Below are 24759 nucleotides of genomic sequence, written 5' to 3' on the forward strand. Positions count from 1 at the left end.
ATAACTCTTTTGAAAGACCTAGAGGCAGAGTTATACTTCTTTTTGAGAGCACTGGTGTTAGGATCTCGCGACGCCACACCTTTAGCCCAGGTTAGGAAGCACTCCTGTTTCAGACGAGAAGCTGTTCTACAAGAGGCTCCATACCAGGGCTGGGATTTCCCGCCGACGGGCACCACAGAGTTAGGAATAAATAATTCCATTCCCTGAAGCACCACATCAGCAATGGAATCGGCAATGGCGTCAGGATCATCCAGTGTGAAGCAAACCCGCCTCCATGGGTAAGATGCGAAAAAAATCCGCATCTCATCCCAGTCCGCTGACCTGTAGTGCCAGACACGACGTCTACCCGTGGAACGTGGTGGAATCGGACTCATGAGAGGCACCTCGCTCCGCACCAGACTGTGATCCGACGATCCAAGCGGAGCTTCGACGGAAATCACATAGTTGTCTGGGTGGGTGGTCAGCAGAAGGTCCAACAGTGAAGGTGAATGGTCCAACACATCAGGTATTCGCGTAGGCGAGGAAACAAGCTGCGTCAGACCATAAGCCAAAGCAAAGTCATGAACAGATCTTCCCGCATAGTCGGTTGTACGTGAACCAAGCCATTCGGTATGGTGGGCATTAAAATCGCCAAGAATCACGACTTCAGCGGAAGGAATCTGTTCGAGCAGGGAATCTGTAGCCATTTGGACGTGCTCAATGAGTTGGTCGGTTTCGATGTTACCGCTATGGGACCTGTATAGGCATGCATAGACGCGAGGATGGTCATTGCAGTCTACGCGCAGCCATAAAATAGACAGGTCCGTACCTTCAAGAGTTCCAAGGCGGCGACAGCAGATATCCTCTCTGACATACGCGCATACACCGGCACGCGAAACAAAACAATGTTCAAGTTTATAGCCCGGGTACGTCAGGTATGAAGTTTCGTTTGGAGAGGATATCTGTGTCTCCGTTAGAAAGAGCAATGCCGGCCGCGCCGTTTCTAGGTGGTGGTGGACAGCGTTTAGGTTAGAATGTAATCCCCTGATATTGCAGAAGCTCACATTGAGCGAAGGGGATGCCGTAGAAATCTTGCTCCGTTTGCCCTTGGTTCCAAAGAGCGGAATTTTGCCCCCCCCAGAATACGCAGGGCAGCCCGAGCGTGGTTGCTCGAGAGAGGATTCTCCAGCAACATGGTTACTGGTACCTCCCTGGGGTATGCTATTTTTTTTTAATTCCACTGCCATGGTTGCGTGTTGTAAGATAGGGGGACGGGGTTGGGGAAAGGATTTTAGGAATAGGAAAGGGATGGGTATGGGATGGGTATGGGATGGGCCTCCGGACTCCCTCACTCACCGTACGGAATGTGATCGCACTGAAAGTGCAACCACTTAGCGTCGGTATTCTGTGAGGGTGTGGTACTTCCCCGGTCGAGCCGGCCCATTCATGCTGCAATACCATATGGTATTACAGCGTGGCTCTACCACCTAAATGATGATCACTTTTAATTTTACCATGTATTACAATACTTTATATATTTGACAGTGTAAATATACATATTTTTAAAGAAAATTACTTGGGAGGCTTAACAAGTACCCCCTCCTTGAAAAAAAATGTCAACCAATAAACAGTGCTTTCATATTTGTATTTTGTATTAAACAATAATTAGGTTTTACTTACAGTATATATATACGAATAAATGTCTATTAATTATTTATGACAGTGTTTTTCAACATGTGGGTTGCGACCCTCTGGGGGGTCGCGAAAACTACCTCTGTCAAAAAAAAACAATGTTATAAAAATAGGTTTATTGAGAATAATGATAATTAAAACATTTGTATATTAATACATATTAACAAAAAAAAACCTATGACTCATCCAATGCGTTAGATAACGAAAAAGTCCCTACAACATTTTATACAACATTGTATACCTCGATAGATGGGGTTGATCATAGAGGACTTATATTGTTTTACCATCCATTGTTACCTATGTATCACAAAATAAATAAATAAACATTTTTCTAACGTCATAAAATACATGAAAAAAAGCAAAGGGTCGGGGGTCGCCAAATATTTTTTTCATGCTAAGGTCGTGTCATGAAAAATGTTGAAAAACACTGATTTTATAGTATTTGTTTCCCTTTGTTCCGTAATTACAGACATCTTTGTACGGCGATGATACGCGTTTTTATATGCCTACGATATAAACTCTATAAGTAGTAAACAATTATGGTTTTATATCACTTCCCATAATGCTGACAAACTCTGCCCTTGCCTACCGTGAAAGTTTATTTTAAAGACATTTCAGAAATTCCTGGAAATATTGTTACTTAGTGTATCCTAAATGTTCCCAGTGCATAAAAAAAAGCCGAACCTGATCTATTCCGAATGCAACACTCAATTTTCTAACAATTTTTCTTTATTTTCTGGCACAAAATAAATTAAAAATTTGATAATTGCAACACAAAGCAAGACTTGGTGGTATATCAACGTCGTGTTGATTTATAATTGAATGTAGAAATGACATATGAAGATTACCAAATAACTGTCAATTACGTAAGGTGTCGTAATATCTGCGTTTTTTTTTTATACAACTTAGAATGGCAAACAAGCTGACGGCCCACCTGATGGAAAGTGGTAACCGTCGCTTATAGACATGAGCAGTACCATGGACATAACAGAGTATACTGTTTCGCCCATGATACCCCCCATGCGTTGCCATTCCTGAGGAGTCGGATGTTATTCCTCTGTACCCAGTAAATTCACGCTATATCCCACCCTTCAAACCGAAACACAGCCATGCAAACACAACTACTTCACGGTTGAAACACGAATGAGACAGAGGTACCCAAGCAATCGACTTTATTATTATTATTAATATCAATCGATCAATCATTTATTTGCATAAACATATGTGCAGTTACAAATTTCATGTTATATCCATTCAGTCCGCCGTATGTATACTTATATAATTGTGCATTGCAAGTTTAAATAAATTACAATAATTTATTCAATTAATACTAGTGTCTTACGCTTTACCAATCAAATTAAATAAATTTAAAATTTTTTGGTTCATAAATTCTTATTTTATAGTTTATGCAATGATTTACATATATATATTACAAAAGTCGATTGCTTGGGTACCTTTGTCCCATTCGTGTTTCAACCGTGAAGCAGTTGTGTTTGCATGGCTGTTTCGGTTTGAAGGGTGGGATATGGCGTGAATTTACTGGGTACAGAGGAATAACATCTGATTCCTCAGGAATGGCAACGCATGGGGGGTATCATGGGTGAAACAGTATACTCTGATATATCCATGGTACTGCTCATGTCTATAGGCGACGGTTACCACTTTCCATCAGGTGGGCCGTCAGCTTGTATGCCATTGTAAGTTGTATAAAAAAAATACATATTTTTAAAATATATTATACATGGCTTTTTCATTCTCAATTCTACATTTGTACTGAAACCGTAAAGAATAATCGAAAACACATTTGTGCCAATAAACTATTTAGTAGATGAATCTTATTTTGATTTTCTAATAATTATCGTAATTTTCAAATTTTTTTTTTTTGAGATTCTGTACAATGACTGGGCCTAAAGACGTCTCCTTTCATATTTCATATCAGACGTAACATAGTCTTGATGTTTAAATAACAAAATGTTATCCAAGTAGTATATTTTTGACCGTTATGTCCTAATAGGTTTTATGAAAAACGCAACGTCTTACATTCTATGCACAAAAATAATTCAAAATTTCAGCATTAAGTTTCATGTTAGACTTAATTACTTGACAATTTTTGAACAAAATTAAATTATTTTAAATATTTATAAACAATAAACGCTCTCTTAGACAAGTGGCAAACGGATCTGTCGACGGAATCGTTATCGAAAGCTAGTCCATGAGTTGGAATGAGACATCCGGCGTTGCTATCTCATTCTATTCTCACGGACTCGCTAGCGACGTCGATTCCGTCAATAGATTCGCTTGCCACTTGTCTAGAGACGCTTCATGCAATAACGCTTCTAAATCACAAGAACTGTAGCAATTTTATACACAGTAGTTCTAGCCTGTAACTTAATATTATTAAAGATTCAAAGAAATAAATGTAAAAAAAAAAATTGGTGAGATAATAAAAAAAATACATATAAACTAACTTAATCCGACCTTCGTCATTGTAAAAACTCATGACAACATCCTAGTAGTGGGCACTGGTTTTTTTTTTTTTTCACAATAGATGTATTATGTACAATAATTGTTTTTTTTAACACGATAACTTGCGCTTAATAGCTACCGTTCTTTTTCTTCTCTACCCAAAGTTTGCCTGGAAAAAATTGTTTTAGCAGATAAGACCGCCTTTTGTAATACACACACATATATATATATATATATATATATATTATTTTGTCGCACTAATAATTCGCGTCCTATTAAGCTAACCACTTATACAGCGGTGACAGCATTTGACAACGTACTTTAGGTATAGTTGTAATAAGGTCTGTTTTAATTTTTTATTAGTCCCTTTGTCGACACGTTTACAAAGGACGCCGGATCCTTTTTACCAATATGTACGGATTAGATCCGCGAATAGTGGAAGCGTGAATAAGGTACTTTTACCTACCTGTATATGAGTTTCACTGCATCTTGTTTATTCTTATGGTATTAAGACTACAGATTATGGTACTTGATACTATAGACTTTGTAGTTTTATCTTCTTTTTCAAGTATTTTATTCTATTTACGATATCCTGGGGATTGAATATTGATACGTTGTATTGTGACTCCTTCACCGCATGGTATTCGTCCGAGAGTGGCGCCCTCTGATGTCAATAATTTTTAGACCGCTTTCGTTTTACACGGAGGGCTTTGTACCTTACTGGATAACGGTTTACGTGCCCTCCTGAGCACGAAGCAAGTGATAATCATTTCTAAATAAACTAAACATGAATTTGTAAAATTCAAAGGTTTAAACTGTGTTTCGATGTTAGAAACTCATGGATCGCAGTCAAGCGTTACTCTACCGAGCTGTCATCGCTCGTTGCAATTATGATAGTTTTAATTTTAAAAATATAATCTATAGTCGACACAAAATCGAATAAACAACAATATGTAATCAATATAAATCTAATAAAATATCAATATTTTATACGAGGATTGAAAACCGCTGAGAAATCAAACTCTATCATTTGATAGTTTGAGTTTTCGCCTACAAAACTAATATAATATATATATATATATATATATATATATATATATATATATATATATATATATATATATATATATATATATCTTAATTCTAAAATTGTTTAGACACTACTCAAGAAGGCTGTATGGTCTAGCGACCTTTGCCTGCTTAATATCGAACATATTAAAAAACAGCTCTGTATTCGCTGTTGTATAGATATTAAATTCTGTAAATTTTACACTCTTGACAATATTTATATGTACAGCCTGTTTCAATATTACTTAATGAAAAGCTAACTAATTTTTTAATAAATAAATATTCGTACTGCTATAGGAAGCAGATTGTCTATGGTCGACTCAAATATTCGTTTGTTTACATTTTCATCAACTATAATTGAAATAAACTGTATCTACTAACATCCAAAGATAAGATAAATAAAAAATCCGTATAAAGTGCCTACAATTGTTAATCATTTGCAAAAAAATATAAATGGAATTACAGCTATGCTAGTCCAATCAAAATGAAAGCTACTTAAATTTAAAACGAGCTGTGGATAGCGATCGCGTCAAATGGAAACTTATGATCATGCCTTAAGGTTCAAATTTCATATGTACTAATAGACTTAAGATGGTGATTTTTTTTAAGAAATATTGTCACGTGTGTAAAATACTAAAAAAAATCGCCCACAAATAATTAATCGCACTATGGCTTTAAACTTTTGCAATACTAATAAATTTGTATGTATAAATTGATAGTTGTAATCGTACATATTCGGTCATTGAGTAATTTCTCAAATAGATAATATTATATTTTTAATCAAGTATTTAAACTTACATAGAATATTTTATACGATCCTTTTCAAATAATTCGAAACATATGCAATACTGTAGAATAATAAATAAACATATAGATACATTGAAATGTAAAATATATCACCTATAGCGGTAACGAGTCTTTTTATATGTATAGATGACGTCATTCCTCCAATAAACCTAGTTTTGCATCACTACCTTTCAAATTGAGAACTTCACTTGAAAGAAAGAGACAAACCACAACCAAGTAGGTTTATTAGACGTTTCACGTCCTTATGGATAATGGTATAAATATTTTTGCGTTTCGTGCTTGCGAAGTTTATGATTTTAATTAATTTCTGCTTGTTACATCTTAAGTAGTTGAAAATTTTGTATGTGTATGTGAATGGTGTATGGTAGCATTAAAACACGTAGTTGTCGGTGACGCATCGTCTTTATTTTAATAATATTCTCTTTTACTCGTGTTAAAACGAGACAACAATATTGTTAAGTTAAAATTATAATATATAGTTGTGAACTCTAACTTCGCTATTTCTAAACTTTGTAACTTGAAATAGAGATCAAGTGTGCATATAAACGCTTGCTTGGTCGTTATATTGTTTTTAATAAAGTTGATATATGTAATTATATTATTTTTAATGAGCCTAAATTTAAAGTCGACCTTTCGACGCACATCGGTAAACATCAATAGATCGATAGTCTTTTATTATTTACCGATTTGGATTGAACACCGATTGTAGAATTTAGGTGACTAGTAGTTGAGGATAAGAATGGGCCCATAACCTGTTACCTTAATCATTAATATCAGCACTATTTATTATATAATAATAATAATATTCTTTCATGCAAATTGTAATAACAAATATGCTGATACAATATACTTATAATTTATCGAAGTTCGTGTTTACAACTGAACAAACATTACAATGTGTGTGTATGTGTTGTTTTTTCACTTTGTTTCAAACAAAGTCGACACACGTTATGCTATTGTTTATACAAGTTGCCGCAAATTGTATTTGTGTTCATGTATTTTTGACGTGTGAATGTGCTTTAATGAGTACAGAATTCGATATATTTTATATTAAGTAGTACATGAATAACCAAGTTATGTATTTTAATATTACAGACGTGTTTGACAGGTGTTAGATATGGCTACCAATAGTGTATTTTAAAAAATTGATTCAATAATGGCTGGCAATTTTATCTGTAAAGAACAATACGAAAAATCTCAATTATGAAACCAGAATTAATTTTATTACTATTTTATGTTTGTTCTTACGGGCTTATATGTTGTGTTACTTACCTACTAATGTACAAGTCTATGTCTGCCTGTCAAATATAGTCGGAACATAAATAATGTAGCTCGTAAGTTTTTTGTGTCAAGGTATATTTTAATTTGTTTTCGTCGTAGATATTAGAGTTAATTTACCTGAATACATTAACTTGATTACGTGAATTTTAGTAATATCCCATGTACATAGTAATGTGTAAGAGCGTAACACGTTAGTGATTTTAAAAATAAAATTGATTACTTAGTGCAATGGTTTTATTATTTACTTATCATTCTTTCCTATATTGTACCAGGGAAATGGCAACGTGAAAAATGGTAACAAAATTTTAACCTTGAAAAATGTTGCCACAATTAAAAAATGAGAAAGCTCGAAACGGTTATATATTATTTGTTCGTTTCAATTTTGTGTTCACTTGATTGTATGTAATAATAATAATACGTCATCAATACGAGTATAAAAATATCTGCAAACAAAATGTATTTAAAATATTTGAAAGAAATTGGGTCGATTCTGAGACGTCAGTTTTCTAAATCTATCTCTTTAATTTGATAATTACTCTTCTGTAGTTCCATTTTAAAGTAAAATTATATTAACTTTGACCGAAATGTATTAGAAAATTATTTCATATTGGTACTTCGTCTTGGCATCAGCCGTTAACTTTCCACTGTTGAACATAGGACTCTACCATAAGAGGGGTTGTGCTAATAGTTGCCACGCTTGAAGGGTGGATTGGCAACCATAGTTAAACTTTGGAGATGTTTAAAGTGGGACGCTGTCCTTCCCTCGATCATTAAGTTACCTTAGTCGCTTCTTACGATACCCAAGCAAAAGGATGGGGTGGCCTATTCTATGCTGAAACTACACGGCGATATTGGTACTTACAGAGTTTGCTGTTATATCAATGCAATTTTAATATATAGGTGTAATTTGAAATGAAATGAAATGAGATTTATTCGTAAAAAACATAACTGTAGTTTCTTAACTAATTTATTTCTTAAATTATTTGCACCTCAGAATCGACTCTTTTAGACAGGTTTTAAATGTTCATTATATTTTTAAGAGGGAATAAATAAATAACTTCAATCAGATATTTTTTCAGTGTTCTCTGTTCTTTTGGAAACGGTTCTCCCATTTCACAACTCTCTAATATGTCCGTTATTTTGCTACAGTGCTGCCCTCTATGCCTCTTTATTGTACTTCACTCTGTATGTACAACATCAAGTTTTTTAACGCAGCTCAGCCGTCGCTTGGTGACGTTCCCGGCGTGCGCTGGCGATTTTCTTTTGCCATTCGATGTGTCTACAGCCACACCGCTCTCTTCTATAACAATGTCTTGTGTAGGTATACCCAGTAACAAGTTGTCGATACTGCAGGATTTGCTCAAGTCTTGTTTGCTATCTGCAGACAAGGGAATGGTTGGTAAATGCTGATCTAAACTCAAGTCGAGAATAGGTCTATTAAACTGGGAACGTTATATTGAAATGAGGTAAATAAATATTATATTATGGGACTTCGTACACAGCGCCATTAATTTCAAAGCAGAGTTTGCACTATGGAAATTATACGACTTATAGACAAAAGATACACAACTATTTAAAAACTTTCTATATAGTATGCTAACTAACATAACCTATTCCTTAAAACTGATGTTAATATTAGTTAATAGGATCTATAAAAAAAATTATTTTTACAATTTTTATTTCTATTAAAAAAAAATGTTCTGATACACTATTAATGAATACTACCATCAGTTTTAAAGAATGGGTTACGTTAATTAACATAGTGTAGGTATATATATATATATATATATATATATATATATATATGTTAACGGGAATTAAATAAACTTACTACATTTGTAGTTTCCTCTATTTACCACGTCACCTATTTGATGGACATACGTTCTATCTAATAGCGAGCAGCCTCTACTGATATGTCTACCTCACCAATCTTAATCTCTCTACCATATTTTTTCTTTCATTAATCAATTGCAAATCAATACATCATCTGTTTCCAAGTCAATTAGGCTTGTAGATAAGGAACAGTCTTTGGTCTAGCATGACGTTATCAATTATTATATTCAATTTTATATTTACTAGATTTTAGCTGCTACCTAGTCTTCGTGACTGGGATATATGTAACAAGTCTGGGATGAAAAAAAAACCTATATCCTTCTTCATCCCATATAGTACCAAATTTCATAGCGATTGGTTAAACTGTTAAGGCACTATAAGTTTACAAACAAACAAACAAGCTCACTTTCACATTTTCCTTGTATATAAATATCGTGTCACGGTGTTTGGGGTCCAATACCACCGAAACGGCTCGAACGATTTTTATGAATTTTTTTATGTATATTTGGTAGTTATGAGAATAGGTCGTAAAGTATATTTCATACCGCTAGATGGTTAGGGTGTCCCTATCCAGAAAAAAAAAAATTAAACGGCAGAACAACGTTTGCCGGGTCAGCTAGTAATATTAGTAAGGATTACACACACATACACACACACGTACGCAAACACAGCACGCACACACACACACACACACACACACAACACACACACACACACACACGCACGCACGCAGACACACACGCACGGACAGACATAAGCTTCAAATTATGACACCCACAAATACTCATGTAAGTAAAATAATAAAACTAAAATGCAAATTAAAGCAATTTAATATAGCAAAACGAATAACAAACTCGACACTTATCATATGATATGGCGTATTATATTCATAAAAACATTATATCGCGTATTCCCTCGTTCCGGTGGCCGGTACAGCGAAGTATTGTCATTTAAGTATATATACCACATACGTATTACATATTTTTCAACATGATTAATAAATAATCATCCTCCTACCCTTATCCCAATCATTTAGGGTCGGCGTAATATGGTTTTATCCATATTACAAAAAGATTCGGTTTTTAGTTTTACGATCGGCCACCTGCCTGACGTCAACCCTCTTTGGGAACGCATTTGTTGGTGGTTTCCGCCAGCGACGGTTTGGAAGAAAGGATTGAGGAAAAAAGGAAGGGAACGTTGGAAATGCGTAAAGGAAATTGGTGAATGAAAGGAATAAGGGACTTATGTGGGAAAGGAAAGAGGGGGGGAGGGGAGGAATCTGCACTTGTGAAAAGGACTGGGACACTGCAGCAGCTCGGGACGCCGGGGTCGCATACCCGTATGTATGCCCTTATTCTAGAATCGGACAGATTTCTAGAGAAGAACACAGCTGATAATAATAAATTTATTTGCATTAAATAGGGTAAATATCGGTGGTCTTATATTACATAAAGTTTCGTGCCTATTTAGCCATTACAGAATAGCATGCAAATGTCCCATTTTGATAGGAACTGATTAATTTATGCGTCGACAACTATAATAGATTTTTTTTTTATTGAAAAATTCGTCTACTAAGTAAAAGCTTTGTAAAATAAAAGTAGAATCTGGCCTGTCGTGTAAAATGGGCATTACTTAGCTAGTCAATTAACGCAAAAACTTTCTCTTCTTTCTATTATTTTTTATTCAGTGGATGCAGGTGGCTCGGGACCGTTCTTTATGGCAGTCTATGGGGGAGGCTTATGTCCAACTGTGGACAAATAACGGCTGAAATGATGATGACTATTATATTTTATTCACTGTTATTTCGAGAAATAAAAAACAGAACATGCCAATATTTTTACAAAATAATATGCATTAGTTATTTAGAAAAGTATTAAGAATGAATGTAAATGGCTATAAGGGCAGAGGAAGACCTAAAAAGACATGGATGGACTGAGTGAAAGACGATATGGCCAGAATGGCAGTGAATGCGGAAATGACTGGGAATAGAGAAGAATGGAAGAGGAAAACATATTACGCCGACCCCAAATAATAAATGGGATTAGGGTAGAAAGATGATGACGATGATGATGAGCTATTTATAATCATCAAGAATTCTTTCACACGGCCGGAAATTGGGAAAAGGCGATGAAAATAAAAAAATCGTGTACCGGGTCCTCCCTAGTTACAGTTTCAACTTTAGTTAATGAGTATTTGGATCGATAATATCTAGTATTCGAGAAAAACAACCTTTTTTCAATATAGGGCGCTTTTATTATAATCAAATACGTATTTTTTTTTTAACGCGCCACCTACCTGTTCATTCTTTAATTCTTCCTACCCAAAGGTTATAAAAGATTGCTTAGCAATAAGACCGCCTTATGTACTACAGTATGCTTATTGAAAATCCTTCAACAAGTCCTGTAATATTAGTGCAATAAAGTGTTAACCCTTAAAAGCCTGATTTTTAAATCAAATAAAAAAATATATAAGTGTACCCTTTACTGTGTTTACTAATGGCGAAAAATAGTAAAAAAAATCAAAACGATATTTTTATATATTTATTTTGAAAAAAAACATTTGGTAACATGTAAACAGCACAAATATTAAAATAAAATCGATTGTAGGCGCCCAATGCGATTTATAACCCCGGTATCAAATTTGAAACTTCAGGTATTTAAGGGTTAAATAAATAAATATATGTATTATAATTAAAAATATGATACCTGCAGGCTTTCATAGATACGGTGTGTAGGACCAGAGATTTGATACTTAAACACTAAGAAAAAAAAACGTATTGACCATAGCTGATCGTTTCACACTCAACTTGTTAAAGTATTTTATCTAAATAGGTATAATTCAAGTATAGGTGTCAGAAGGACCCATGTCACGTCTAAAAAAATAAAAAATAAAAGTAAAAAAGTAATTTAATTAAGAAAAAAAAATTCTAACCATAGACTATCTCCTAATGCGCTAGAGACAACACTAAACACAATTGAATTCACAATATCTTTCTTAAGTCACTTAAAAATAATTCAAATTAGGATGCACAACACTGACATTTCACCCAATCGATTGTTTTATAAAACAACATGAAATCCTTACATACCAACGCACAGCCATACATAACTGTGTATTATTATTCTAACCAAATATGTAAACCAGATCTCAAGCCAATATCTATGGGTTTATTACACTATAACACAATCATCAATGGTAAAATTTCAGGCTGCAGCTGAAAATCAGTGCTTTGCTTTTAAGCAAAACTATTACTGAGCTGTAGCCTATTTGGGTCACTGCGACACACATGGCGAAACCATATTTTCATATTTTATCTTTTGTTGTATATTTTGAAAACTGTAAATAATCTGATTGTATAAACTCATTTGTAAATTTACGTGTGTCATAAATGGCTCAAATAAAAAGTTTATCTATCTAAAATGAGTATTTTTAAAAATTTTATTACTCCATATAAATGGGGGGGCAGGGATCGTTAATAATACGGACTACCAGTCTCATTGCTAGCAAATTACCCTGTCAGGTCGACTTCCACGTGGGCCCCTCTGTAAACCATCGTGCTGAAGTCCAGGTGTATTCATCACGGTGGCCTAATTGACCTGCCTTTTCATTCTCACCTATCATCTCTCACTGGTGCCCCGCCAACTTATACCGTTAGCACAGTTAGGGTAACAATTCCATTATCCATAAAAAAAATCATATATTCTACTGGACATATACAACGCCATCTAGCCGAAAACTAAACAGACTGTACTAAGCGTATTAAATAACAGACAAACATACTTAATACCTATATATTAATGTAATATATGTTTATTTATATAATTTCACAATAATAGCACATTCGCATTCGTAAAGTAAGTTAAGTTTCCATAAATATAAATATTAATATGTACCTATTCATAGTATATATTTATCCGTCATACTCGTGAACAGGTGTTTCTAGTAGGATCTTTTTTTTATCAATATATTGATGTATTCACATTTTTGTTCTAAACTCGACTTTTATATGAAAAAAGCAACAGCGGAGTTTCTTGCCTGTTCTTCTCAACTGAAATTGGGTAGCGGTAGATTCATAAAAAAATTACTATTCCAAAATGCTTATAATTAAGTTTAAAAAAATATATATTTTTAAAAATATATATATTATTTTATTTTACATCTCTATTAAATTGGCTGGATATTTATACCTTTATAAATATGAATATGAATTTATAATTAAAAATATTTGTAAAATAAAAAAAATATCTCTAGGTATCTGTTGTTTAGTAGTTACTAGCTACCCACAATAAAAGCTCTGCTTAGTTTGGGCCTAGATGGCATAATATTTATATATCCCATGGTATTTATAAAAAAATGCCATATATATCTGATATATATATGGTCATAGGCGTAATTAAAGAGGGGCCCAGTCAGATGTCGGTAGGGGCCGCCCTAGACGGACGTATGTCGACCAAATAGGCGACGTGCTGAAGAAGGGCCAAATTAAAAGTACCCGTAACCGGCGAGCGTGTATGAAAAGATTGATGAATGTGGAGGAAGCGAAAGAGGCTTGTTTGAATCGAAGCATTTGGCGTCCCATTGTTTCTGTCTACCCTAATGGGAGACAGGCGTGACAGATATGTATGTATGTATAGGCCCAGTAAGCTGTGCCCACCCGTGCTGTGGACATGACGTCTTTTTTTTTTATACAACTTAGAATGGCAAACAAGCTGACGGTCCACCTGATGGAAAGTGGTAACCGTCGCCTACAAACATGAGCGGTACCATGGACATAACAGAGTATACTGTTTTACCCATGATACTCCCCATGCGTTGCCATTCCTGAGGACTCAGGTGTTATTTCTCTGTACCCAGTAAATTCACGCCATATCCCACCCTTCAAATCGAAACACAGCCATGCAAACACAACTGCTTTACGGTTGAAACACGAATAATATACCTTTTATAAGAGGCTAGGCCCTCTCAGGAAAATAATATGAAATACACCAATGGATATAGTGTAAATATAAAAAATGGACATATATAAAGGGAACAACCTGGGAAAGATGGATGGATCATATGGAAAAATTAAGGACATGACATGAAAGAGGAATGAGCATGTATCATACCTATGATGGTTGATAGGGATTTATGGAAAAGGAAGTCATACCCGACCCCAAATATACGGAATGATTTAATTTTATAGTGTAATAACCCATTTTCTCTCAATGTTTACGTCCGCTGTGTGTGTGTATGAAACCTGCTAACCGAGGCCGGCCTTCTGTTTAGAGAGTTGTTTCTGTCGGAACTCCTCTTGCGCCAGCCTCTGGCGCCGCTTGCGTTCCGCGCGCGCCTCCTCCTCGTTCACACCGTCCGCCACCTCCTGTTTACGGGAACTGAGTCTTATGATCAATGTACGTGGATACATTATCCATTGGTCGGTTCAGATGTTTTATATAACAAAAGTGGAAACAAGTTTTCTAACAATAAAATTTCTTTAAAAAGTATTTATAATAAACTTTATTAAACTAAAAATACCATAGTAGTGCCATATTTTTAGTATTAAAATTTCGAAATTATATGATAAAACTGAAATGTTATAATTAAAATTTTGACTCACAAAAAACCGACCACTGTTGTGGTAAAACCCGTTATTTCGATTTCAAAACTAAACTACCAATTTCAGAACCTCCTTTTCAACCAACTTCAAAAAGAAGGACATTCTAAATTTGGTTTTATTTCTTTCTAAATCTGTCACCTCATAACTCTGTCCCTTCTAAACCGATTTGGAAAATTCTTTGTTTATCTGAAAGTATGTACTTATAAATTGGTCCCATAGAAGTTTTATCAAAATCAGTTCAGTAGTTTTTAGATCAAAACAACTGTCTGTTATGTCCATAATACTGCTCATGTCTATAGGCGACGGTTACCACTTACCATCAGGTGGGCCGTCAGCTTGTTTGCCATTCTAAGTTGTATAAAAAAAATTAAAAAAAAAAACTGGTTTTATCAAAATTGTAGTCGATTTTTGTGGGACACAACCTTTAATTATATTAATTGTAAAGCAAAATTTTAAATACAAGTGACTGCTGCATATTTAGGGATATATTATGTGCAACTGTGAGCAGGAATAATGTTATAATTGATTACAAGAGCGCTTTTAAAATATAAAAAAAAATATTTGGATTTTAAAAATTGATATTTGACGTTATCAGACTGGTTCGAAACACAGAAAACCCTCAAAACATAAAACTGAACAACTATCCTTAAAAGAACATAAAATTTAAAAACAATGTTTCAAACATTTCGTAATATTTTAAGTGTTTTTATTGCAAAGTGCACAAATCGTTGGACTGCCTATTTTTATTTTCAAATAACAATTTAATTCGCATGAAAAGGTTTGCTGGAAAAAAAAAATCTTAAGAGAGATAAGCTCGCCTTTGTACATTACATAATTTTTTTTTATCACAATGTGTACGTTAAAGAATAAATAAATAATAAACTGTGCGGTTAAATGATTAATATTATGCAAAGTACAAAAATAATTGACGTATCGTGACTATGAAAAACTTCAGTTTTATGGAATGAATTCTAAGGAATTTTAGTATGATATAGTATAGTATAGTCCCCCCACTAGATGCAGTGACGACCCTAAAATGTGTTGCAGGGAGTCAGTGGATGCAGGTGGTTCAGGACCTTTTTTTATGGCAGTCTATTATTTATTTTATTTATTTTTTTATTTAACACTTTATTGCACCAACATAACAGGATTTGTTGAACAATTTTCAATAAGTATAGTAGTATAGTCTATGGGGGAGGCTTATGTCCAGCAGTGGACGAATTATGGCTGAAATGAGGATAGTATAACGTTTTCATCTACAATGGTGAATTTTAAATCATAAACCCCTTGTTGCTGACGTACTGACAGCTTTTATAACTTTTATATATATATTTTTCTCTCGTTTAGACGTGAAACACGTGTTGCAAAACGTGCGTGGACAGAATGGCAGTCGGTGATTGATGGCTAATATGGAAGGTTGTGAAACTTCTGGCAATAATTATAGTAGTCAATCTTCGAATGTTGGCAGTCTAATTCTAATTAACTAACCAGTGATATGGACATTCGCAAATTAAAAAAAAAATATATTTGATTAATTTCACAATTAACATATTTATGGACTTTAAGAGAGACCTATATAATCCATGGCAATATTACTATCATGTTTATTCTTAATTTGTTGTCACAACTTGTCAACTAAAATTTATATTATCTGTGCTAAGATATTTACTATACTCAAATATTTCACGTGTTATATTCGGGAAAAACCTAGTTTGAAAATTCAAAAGTTTCCAATTTTCAAATTCGAATTTAGAATAATTTACAAACATCTATGTAAGAATAAAAAATAAAAGATTAAAACACCTGCATATGAAATTTCAATAACCTATTTTAACAAGAAAACAAAAAAAAAACTTAAATATTCCGTGGAATTCATCCCTCTAATACTCCGTTCACTTATTTAAAAAAAATGTACGCTATCATTATATCTAAGGTCGAAACAAAAATAAATGGTCGAACATAAAACATAACAATCAAACATTTTGCAATTCCAAACAATTTATTACAATAAAAAAAAAACATAGGTACCGCATAAGTTCACACAATACTTCTTATTTTTAAACTACATATATACCTATGTACAGTTCGCAATTCCACATTTAAAGATGAAGACACATTTACCCAATTCCTATGCCTATATAGTATTTAAAAAAATATAATAAACACTAGAAAATAGTCGAAAAACTTAGGAGATATATCCAACTTTGTAATTAGCACAGTGTTCACCACAGCTGTATAAATGCATGCTTTAGTCTAACGCATGGAGATTAGAGATTCATACCGAGTTTTTTGCGGGGTAAGCAGAGAGAATAGAATTGACTCCTTTTTCAAATAGCACACGGTCTATATGTTACTTACAAGTTACACAAACTTGTGAAGCTAGATAGCGTTTATATATATATATATATATATATATATTTAATTAACAAATTTTTATTTGTTGTTTAAAAACTCGAAGCCCTTCTTATTTCTACGTGCACAGCACACACTTAGTTTCTTTAAAAGGGACTTAATAAATTGTATAAGTAAATAAAAAAAAAACAATTTTTTTTTAATTGCTTACAAATATAACATTTACTTTGGTAAACACTGACTAATATTTATTGCTTAAACCAACATTTCCGTTTCAATTAATTGATCATTTCATTTCATGATATATTTTTGTCTTAAATGTCATATTTGGATATTTAAAATGTACCGACAACCCGTTCAATAAACAACTTGTTTATTTCATACCGTTTAGTAATTTAGTTGAGTGGCAATTTAGCAGCTAAACTTTATACAACTTTGAATGGCAAACGAGCAGTCGGCCCACCTGATGGAAAGTGGTAACCGTCGCCTATATACGATACTTGAACAGTACAGTTCGAATAATACGCTACTGGCTTTCCTGTGAACTAACGTATTACGTCATGTTACGTCTCTGTACTTTGTAATTTCACTGTTATATCCAAATGGTTAAAACCGTAACACAACCGTGCCAGCACAACAGTTTAGCGGGAAAACACGAATGGAATAGAGGTGAACCTGTGGAGACGAATTGTCGACAGTTTCCAAAACTACAAATCTATTTAAGGCGGGAAAAACTACGCGTAAATAATATTCAATACGTGGTCGTAAAATCGATGCGGTAATAAAAATTACGCATGAAAAATTCGTAATGAATTCTATCTAGATTCTAGATAAAAATTTATTCAATGTAACAGATTTAAGATCCAATCGATTCCTGACTAATTCGGTACAATAAGAAATATTTCGTATAGAAATGTTGCATTATAGTAAATATCAAATATGTGCATTGGATTTATTTAAAAATACTATTTAAAACTGTCATCTGTTAACGCGATTTATGGTTTGTAAGAGATGGGAATTTATATGATCATTTATATAAACTTAAATAACTCCAGTTAAACCAGTTAACCATGTTGGACTATAATTTTTTCAGTGGTGGCAACACTGTATCTAACATGGCAACATTTGTCAGAGTATTTTAATGTGCAAGTATCTGTAAAGCCAAAGCCAAAAGAAGAAAAAAAAAGTATCTTTTGTTGTTGTCTTTGATTCCCTTCCTTGCTCTGCCTTGTAATAGAAACGTAACTGTGTAATCCTGCATCGTTTATAATAAATGGTATCAATTTCTTAAAATCAATTTCTATTAATCCACTGTTCCACACAGTGGATTAATAGGAAGATATAAAAATCCCAAAAAATCATAGTTTAGCTAAATGATGGCTTTAATTCCCATCTCTTAGAAACCATAAAACACGCAGCGCGAAAATTTAAATATTAATATAACTGCGGTGAGCACAGATGCGTATACTGTCTAGCAATTTCTGTTCTAAAAACATAATTCACTATCGTTTATGGCCTAAAGGTCATAAGCGATTCTCCGTCCAACATCAATCTAGCACTAACATTTCAATATAACATGGAAAAATTCTTTAAAAAATAGTGTACCATTTCTGAGATACAACTTACACCTCCAACACACCTAATATTACCTAAAACTAACTAGCAACCGGAAGTAAACTAGTCTATAATCTATACAACTATACGACAATGTGGTATAAAAACCATAAAACGTGTAAACGAGAGCTTTACTTAAAATCAGCATGAGAAAAGGTACCTGTAGATTTAACGCCCTATTCATAAAAAACTAAAACCCACTTACAAAACCTTTTTAACTGCTAATGTGACACACATTTGTTTCAAATTAAGGATTTAGCACAAATGAAAAAGACAAAACATTTAACAGCTTTAAAATAGGTTTATATGGTGTTTTAATTTTTTTATGAATAAGGGGGTGTGTATGTATAGTGTTCGTACCATAGACCGACAATGTCTGTATATTTCAACAAAAATAATTAAATATTTTTTAATATTCCAGAGCGAAGACGCTCAGCAATAAAACTCCAAAACAATAATCATTGCATAAATTGTACTTATCATTAATTTGCAAACTATTTCTTATTTTGCTTTTAATTTCCAAAATCATGTTCACCAAACCAATGTTTTTTTAAAGAATCTTTTTAGACGATTAACATTCTTGCCTGTTACACAACCATTTTTATCTAATATATAAAATTCTCGTGTCACGGTGTTTGTTACCAAACTCCTCCGAAACGGCTTTACCGATTTTTATGAAATTTTGTGTGCATATTGGGTAGGTCTGAGAATCGGCCAACATCTATTTTTTATACCCCTCAATGATAAGGGTGACCCACCCCAAAATATTTTTTTAAATTTTTTGACAATTATTTTTTTTATTTTATTATAATTTAGCATTGAAAATACATACAACTTTAAATTTTCATCGTTTTACGATCAACCCCTGTATTTTAATTGCGATTTTTATATTTCGCAATAAGTGGTAAAACAACGTTTACGGGGTCAGCTAGTATATATATAAAATTATTTAATTATCTGTTAAGTTTGGCAGGTCTACAGACATCGTCGATCTCGCGGTATAAACACTTAAGACTTGGAGGTGGGCGGCTCGGGTTGCCCGTTGTTGCTTGGCGACGAGGACTTGAGCGACGCGTCCTCCGGGAACTGCTTCTCCACCTGCTCCGCGACCCACTTCTTCACCTTCTGCTCGGTCCAGAACCCATCGTAGAAGATCGTCGGCTTGATCCAGCAGCCCTGGTTCTGCGGCGGCGGCGCGTACTGCACGGGCTCGCCCTCGGGCCCGGCCTGGCCCTGCCGCACCCCGCACGCGTTCTTGCACTCGACCGAGCCCGAGCGGCTGTTCACCACCAGGTTCTTCGGCGGAATGTTGAAGTTCAAGTTTACGTTACCGTGGTGGCGGTCGTAGCTCTCGTACGTGAAGTGCCACGGGCCGGCCGAGTACTCGTAGTAGGTGTTCGGGAAGAGGTGCGGCGGCGCCACGTGCGGCGGCGCGAGGCGCGGCGGCGGCGCGTACAGCGGCGGCACCACGCCGCCCATCATGGGCAGCACGAAACTTACGTTGGGGTTGGCGGCGCGCGGCGGCGCGGGCGGCTGCGCGGGCGGCGGGCCGGGCGGCGGCGGCGCGGCCGGCGCGACCGGCGCGGCCGGCGCGACCGGCGCGCGTGTCGGCGGCGGCGGCGCGCGGCCCGGCGGCAGGCCGGCGGGCATGGGGTGCGCCTTGGCCACGGGCGGCGCGCCGGCCGCCGCGTTCTTGATCGCGGGCACGGCGGGGTGCGGCGAGCGCATGTTGGTGGCGGTCGAGCCGCAGCTGTCCGACGAGTCCTTCCTCGCGTTCTTGTTGAGCGGGGAGTTCTTGGGCTCGGTGGGCTTGTTGGGCAGGTTCTGGTTGTTCTCGGGCAGCGGCTCGGACGGCGGGGCGGCGGCGACGCCGTTTATGTCATTCTTGTTGATCTCCAAAATCTCCATTAGTTCGGTGGCGACGCTTCCGCCGAAACTGAGCAGCGTCTCTCGCAGGGCATTTGTTACAGCACACTGTAAATAGAAAATATTGTATGAGTTAATAAAATTTGTTAACTACCCATAATCATACCAGTACTGGAGTTCTAAGTTTTAAACAAATTACAGTTTAATGTTTTGGCATTTGTAGAATACTTAATCAAACAAGTGGATCATTTTAAGAATTGTATTTCTATTATTTAGAAATAGAAAAACACTAAAAACAACATAACATTATCGTAAAAATGATTGAAGATTGAGGTTGAATTTCATATTAAAATATGTAAACTCACCTTTCTAGATTTATAAATTGCAAATCCTTTATTATTGGCAATAGATGTGGCGTAGCCTATGTTCTCTCTGTGTATGTCAAAACTTTTCACCGTAACTGAGACAAATGCCACCACGCCCGCACAATACTTTCCATTTGTAAAGTCAACAAAATCTGCAAAACAATTTTTTTTAAACATATATATCAGAGGTGACCGATTTAACTAAGATATAAAGATATATTTATTTAACAAAGTATGTTTGTATTGGCACAAAATTTATCATTGCTTCCTACACTAGGCTTAGCCTGTCCTGTAAGAAGCAGTACCCGTGTTATCATATACATGCATATAGATATTAAACATAGGTTCTTTAACAGTACTGACAATTGTGTAACTAATTTGTATAATGCAATTATTTCTTTTAGATCTCATCACCAATACACATGTATGAATAAGTATTATGAATGTGTGTGTGTACATGCGTGTGTGTGGTGTATGTGGTATGTCTCTCTGTGTGTTTTTTTTACTAAATCCAAGATCTTAACTAGATCCAAGATCTACTGTTTACTAACGAAACCCTGTGCGATCTACCAATTACATACTTCTTGAAATCTCAAATGAAACAACACAGTTCAGTACATTATTATGTAGTACTGTAGTATTTTTTATTTTATTAAGAGAGAATACATAAATCCGAAAATTATTCTTAATAACTACTTATTTATAATAATGTAAGTATGCGTCTAAACATCTTCCGCTAGAATAGCAATATATTATATTTTGCCTTGCTTTACTGGACTAATAATTGTGATAAACCAGTTGATTGTTAGTCCAGTCTACATTGGCCACCCCTGATGTATATAATATGTGTATGATGATGATGATGATGATGATGATATTATATAATATAGAAATAAATAAATAAGCCCCACTACTAACAATATTTTGTCATGGTTGCATAAGACATCTTTAAGACAGTTTAAGATTACTTTGAATCAGGGTTCAAAGATATATATGTCACTATATATATCAATTCATTTTTATCTTGATAAATATCAATTGATTTTTTCCTGTCTTCTGAACTAAAAATTTTGGAGTTTAATGTTTACCCTGGCAACACATAGTGAAAAACTACAATTCAGAATAATTTAGATTGTTTCCCAAAATGGCAACCTCATAAAAATATTATTATTATAATAATAGGTACTTGTTTTTTTAATTGTTCATTAAAAAAATATATCTCAAATAAACACTAAGTAATTCTTTTGTTACTTGTTAAAAGTTTTTTTAAATAATAAATGTAGTAATAATTTGACACTTATTTTATTTTACAAATTCCCTTCACATTTTTAAGTGTGTTATCCCCTCATAGAATGAATTCACTTCTTTTTCTTAGCTGGGATATATATCACATATATATCAAAACATCGGATTTTTGATATTTATTATAAAAATCAGATTTTTTCAAAGTCTGCTTTGAATAGAGAGCTTATGCCAAGAGGCACACAGACAAAACCAAAAAATAAACATAGTTAACAATTAAAAAACTATATACATAATAACATGATCATAATGTGGTTTAATACAATTGTTTTTATTTAATATGATTAAGTACTTATTGTACATAATTTACATTAGACACATTAAAAATTTTTTTATACAATATTTTATAACTCATATGCATAACCCACAAACTGTGGGGTGAAAGGGATTGTTAGTAATAGAGACTGAGAATCCCATTGCTAACAATATACCCAACCAGGGCGATCTCCTCGCGGTTCTCCCTAGAAACTATCTTGGTTAATTCCAGATGAATTCATCATGATGCGCTAACTGGACTGTTTTCATTCTCATTGATCACCCTTCATTGGTGCTCTGCCAGCGTATCCTGTCAGCATAGGTTGGGTTACCATACCATTTTCATCCATCATAAAAAAAAACCTACAAACTGTTGAAATTTTGATACTTTTGACATTTAACTGGTAAGCCCTTTAGTTGTATTACAAGGGTTAAAGTTAATTATGTCCTGAATTACACAGTACAGATGTCATTTATAGGTATTTTCTAAAATGTTAAAGCAAAAACTATTTATTTATTTATTATTATAATGCATTCTTGTACATATTATAGAGTACTTATGATGAGTACATGAAACCCTGTTTAGGTGTAGCAAAATCATATTGATAGGTAGCTAATATACATGCATTAATGTCAATTTAAATGTCAGATTATATTTAATTATTATACACATAATTGCGATTTATATTAAACAAAATAAACAACAATTCAAAATATCATAAAAATAATTTGCTGGCAGACAATCAACATAATCTCAAAAATTACTCAAGTTTAATATTTAAAAATTTTCAACTAGACTCCTAATGGGACATAAAGGTATATTATAGAACAGGTTTTTTTAATACCTACTTATACAAATTAGAGAACAAATACGCGCGAAAAATAATCCATAAAGCAATTGACCATTACAATATATATAAAATACTATAGACAAATATGACCAAAGAGGTTTTTCCACTTATAAACAAAAATACCTATATGAGAGGTAACAGTAAGGTATTTACCAAGTTCCTGCTTGGTCACTGTCCAACTCCAATTATTGAAGCCCCACTGTGAGTGGCCGAAGTTTATCAGCTGCTGTCGCCGTTGCTGCTGTTCACTTTCATCTTCGCATAGCATATTCTCCGGGACAGGCATACTTATGCTATCCGGCTGACAAATAAACAATCATTTACATAAAACTTATTTTTGAGAAATACAATAAAAATAAAAAAAAACTACGCCGGAAACAGTAAACATAAGACCGCAAGTGACAGTTTAAACAACAACAGCGTTATATGAATCGTAAAAGTTGAACAACAAGTTTGCATACCATTTTGATACTGCAATTTGCCACGGGGAAACATGCTTTCCTCTGCATTTTCACAAAAAATCAATTTAGAAGTACAGATTTTCCATGAATATGAGTTTCTGGCGTCACCTGAAGCTATTTAAATTAGGTATTTTCTGCTTTACGGTGAAATTTCTTAAAAAAATGTGCAAAATATAGCAAACAAAACAATTATTGACATTTTGCACAAATATCACTCCATTTATCTCATTCAATCTATCATTCAATCGCTGAATTAAATGAAATAACGAATCGTTCATCTTCTCGACTTCTATAATCTATGATTCTTCCGTTCTTATCATGGTGATTCCCGTGAATAGGTAACAAACATAGGAATAGCCAATATTGGTAAAAAAAATATTTGAAAGACAATTTTTTTATTTTTCTATTAAAACTTATTTTTGAAAATATTTTTTAAAGTTTCCAGCACATAGGAAGTAGTCACTATGTTATAAGAGTAGGCAGCGGCCTTATGTCCATGAAATCTGGAAAATGTAATGCATATTATCTTTTTCAAGCAACAACATACTGACGTAAATTAATATTTGTACAAATATTTATATATTATAATGAAATTACAAGGTTCAGAGGTATAACACTAGTCCTCAAGAATAATAACGTATGGTATCATGGGCGACACAGTATACTCTGTTATGTCCATAGTTCTGTTCATGTCTATAGAATGTATATATATGAATGGAGCTTGTTCGCCCTTCTAAATTGCAATTTTTTTTAATGGATGATAATGGAATGTTAACCCCGCCCACGTTATCGGGATACGCTGGCAGGTATCGCTATCACCAGTGATAGATGACTGATGAGGATGAAAGCAGATCAGTTAGCCCATCGTGACGAATTCAACTAGAATTAGTCACGATAGTTTCCAGGGGGAACCCCGTGGAGGTCGACTTGAGAGGGTACATTGCTAATAATGGTGCTTATTTGCCCCC

General features: G+C 34.4%; 1 protein-coding gene across 2 annotated transcripts; it reads right to left on the reverse strand.

Annotated features, from left to right (window-relative positions):
- Positions 1–6395: 6395 nt before the first annotated feature.
- Positions 6396–24033, reverse strand: LOC113521136 (DNA repair protein RAD52 homolog). 2 transcript variants are annotated; one of them, XM_052899964.1, is made up of 6 exons: positions 23792–24033; positions 23484–23631; positions 20923–21074; positions 20192–20665; positions 14374–14488; positions 6396–8671 (listed from the first exon to the last, which is right to left on the reverse strand). In XM_052899964.1, the coding sequence occupies exons 1-6, from the start codon at positions 23837–23839 to the stop codon at positions 8472–8474; spliced, it is 1137 nt and encodes a 378-aa protein (XP_052755924.1). In that variant the 5' UTR covers positions 23840–24033; the 3' UTR covers positions 6396–8471. The 2 variants fall into 2 exon arrangements, with proteins under 2 accessions (XP_052755924.1, XP_052755923.1); XM_052899963.1 differs by lacking the exons at positions 6396–8671; positions 14374–14488 and having other exon boundaries at positions 16707–20665.
- Between the last annotated feature and the right edge of the window lie 726 nt (positions 24034–24759).

Source organism: Galleria mellonella, unplaced genomic scaffold, assembly GCF_026898425.1.
Source record: "Galleria mellonella isolate WM207_F2 unplaced genomic scaffold, CSIRO_AGI_GalMel_v1 utg63, whole genome shotgun sequence".
In the NCBI taxonomy this organism is placed as follows: Eukaryota; Metazoa; Arthropoda; class Insecta; order Lepidoptera; family Pyralidae; genus Galleria; species Galleria mellonella.

Bases quoted from the DNA above. Each gene is read 5' to 3' on its own strand.
- LOC113521136 (XM_052899963.1), bottom strand. From the start codon at position 23,839: ATGCAGAGGAAAGCATGTTTCCCCGTGGCAAATTGCAGTATCAAAATG. The intron at 21,075-23,483 runs GTAAATACCTTA...ATTGTTTTGCAG, and splicing joins AGTGACCAAGCAGGAACTTG to ATTTTGTTGACTTTACAAAT. The intron at 20,666-20,922 runs GTGAGTTTACAT...TTCTATTTACAG, and splicing joins CAATTTATAAATCTAGAAAG to TGTGCTGTAACAAATGCCCT.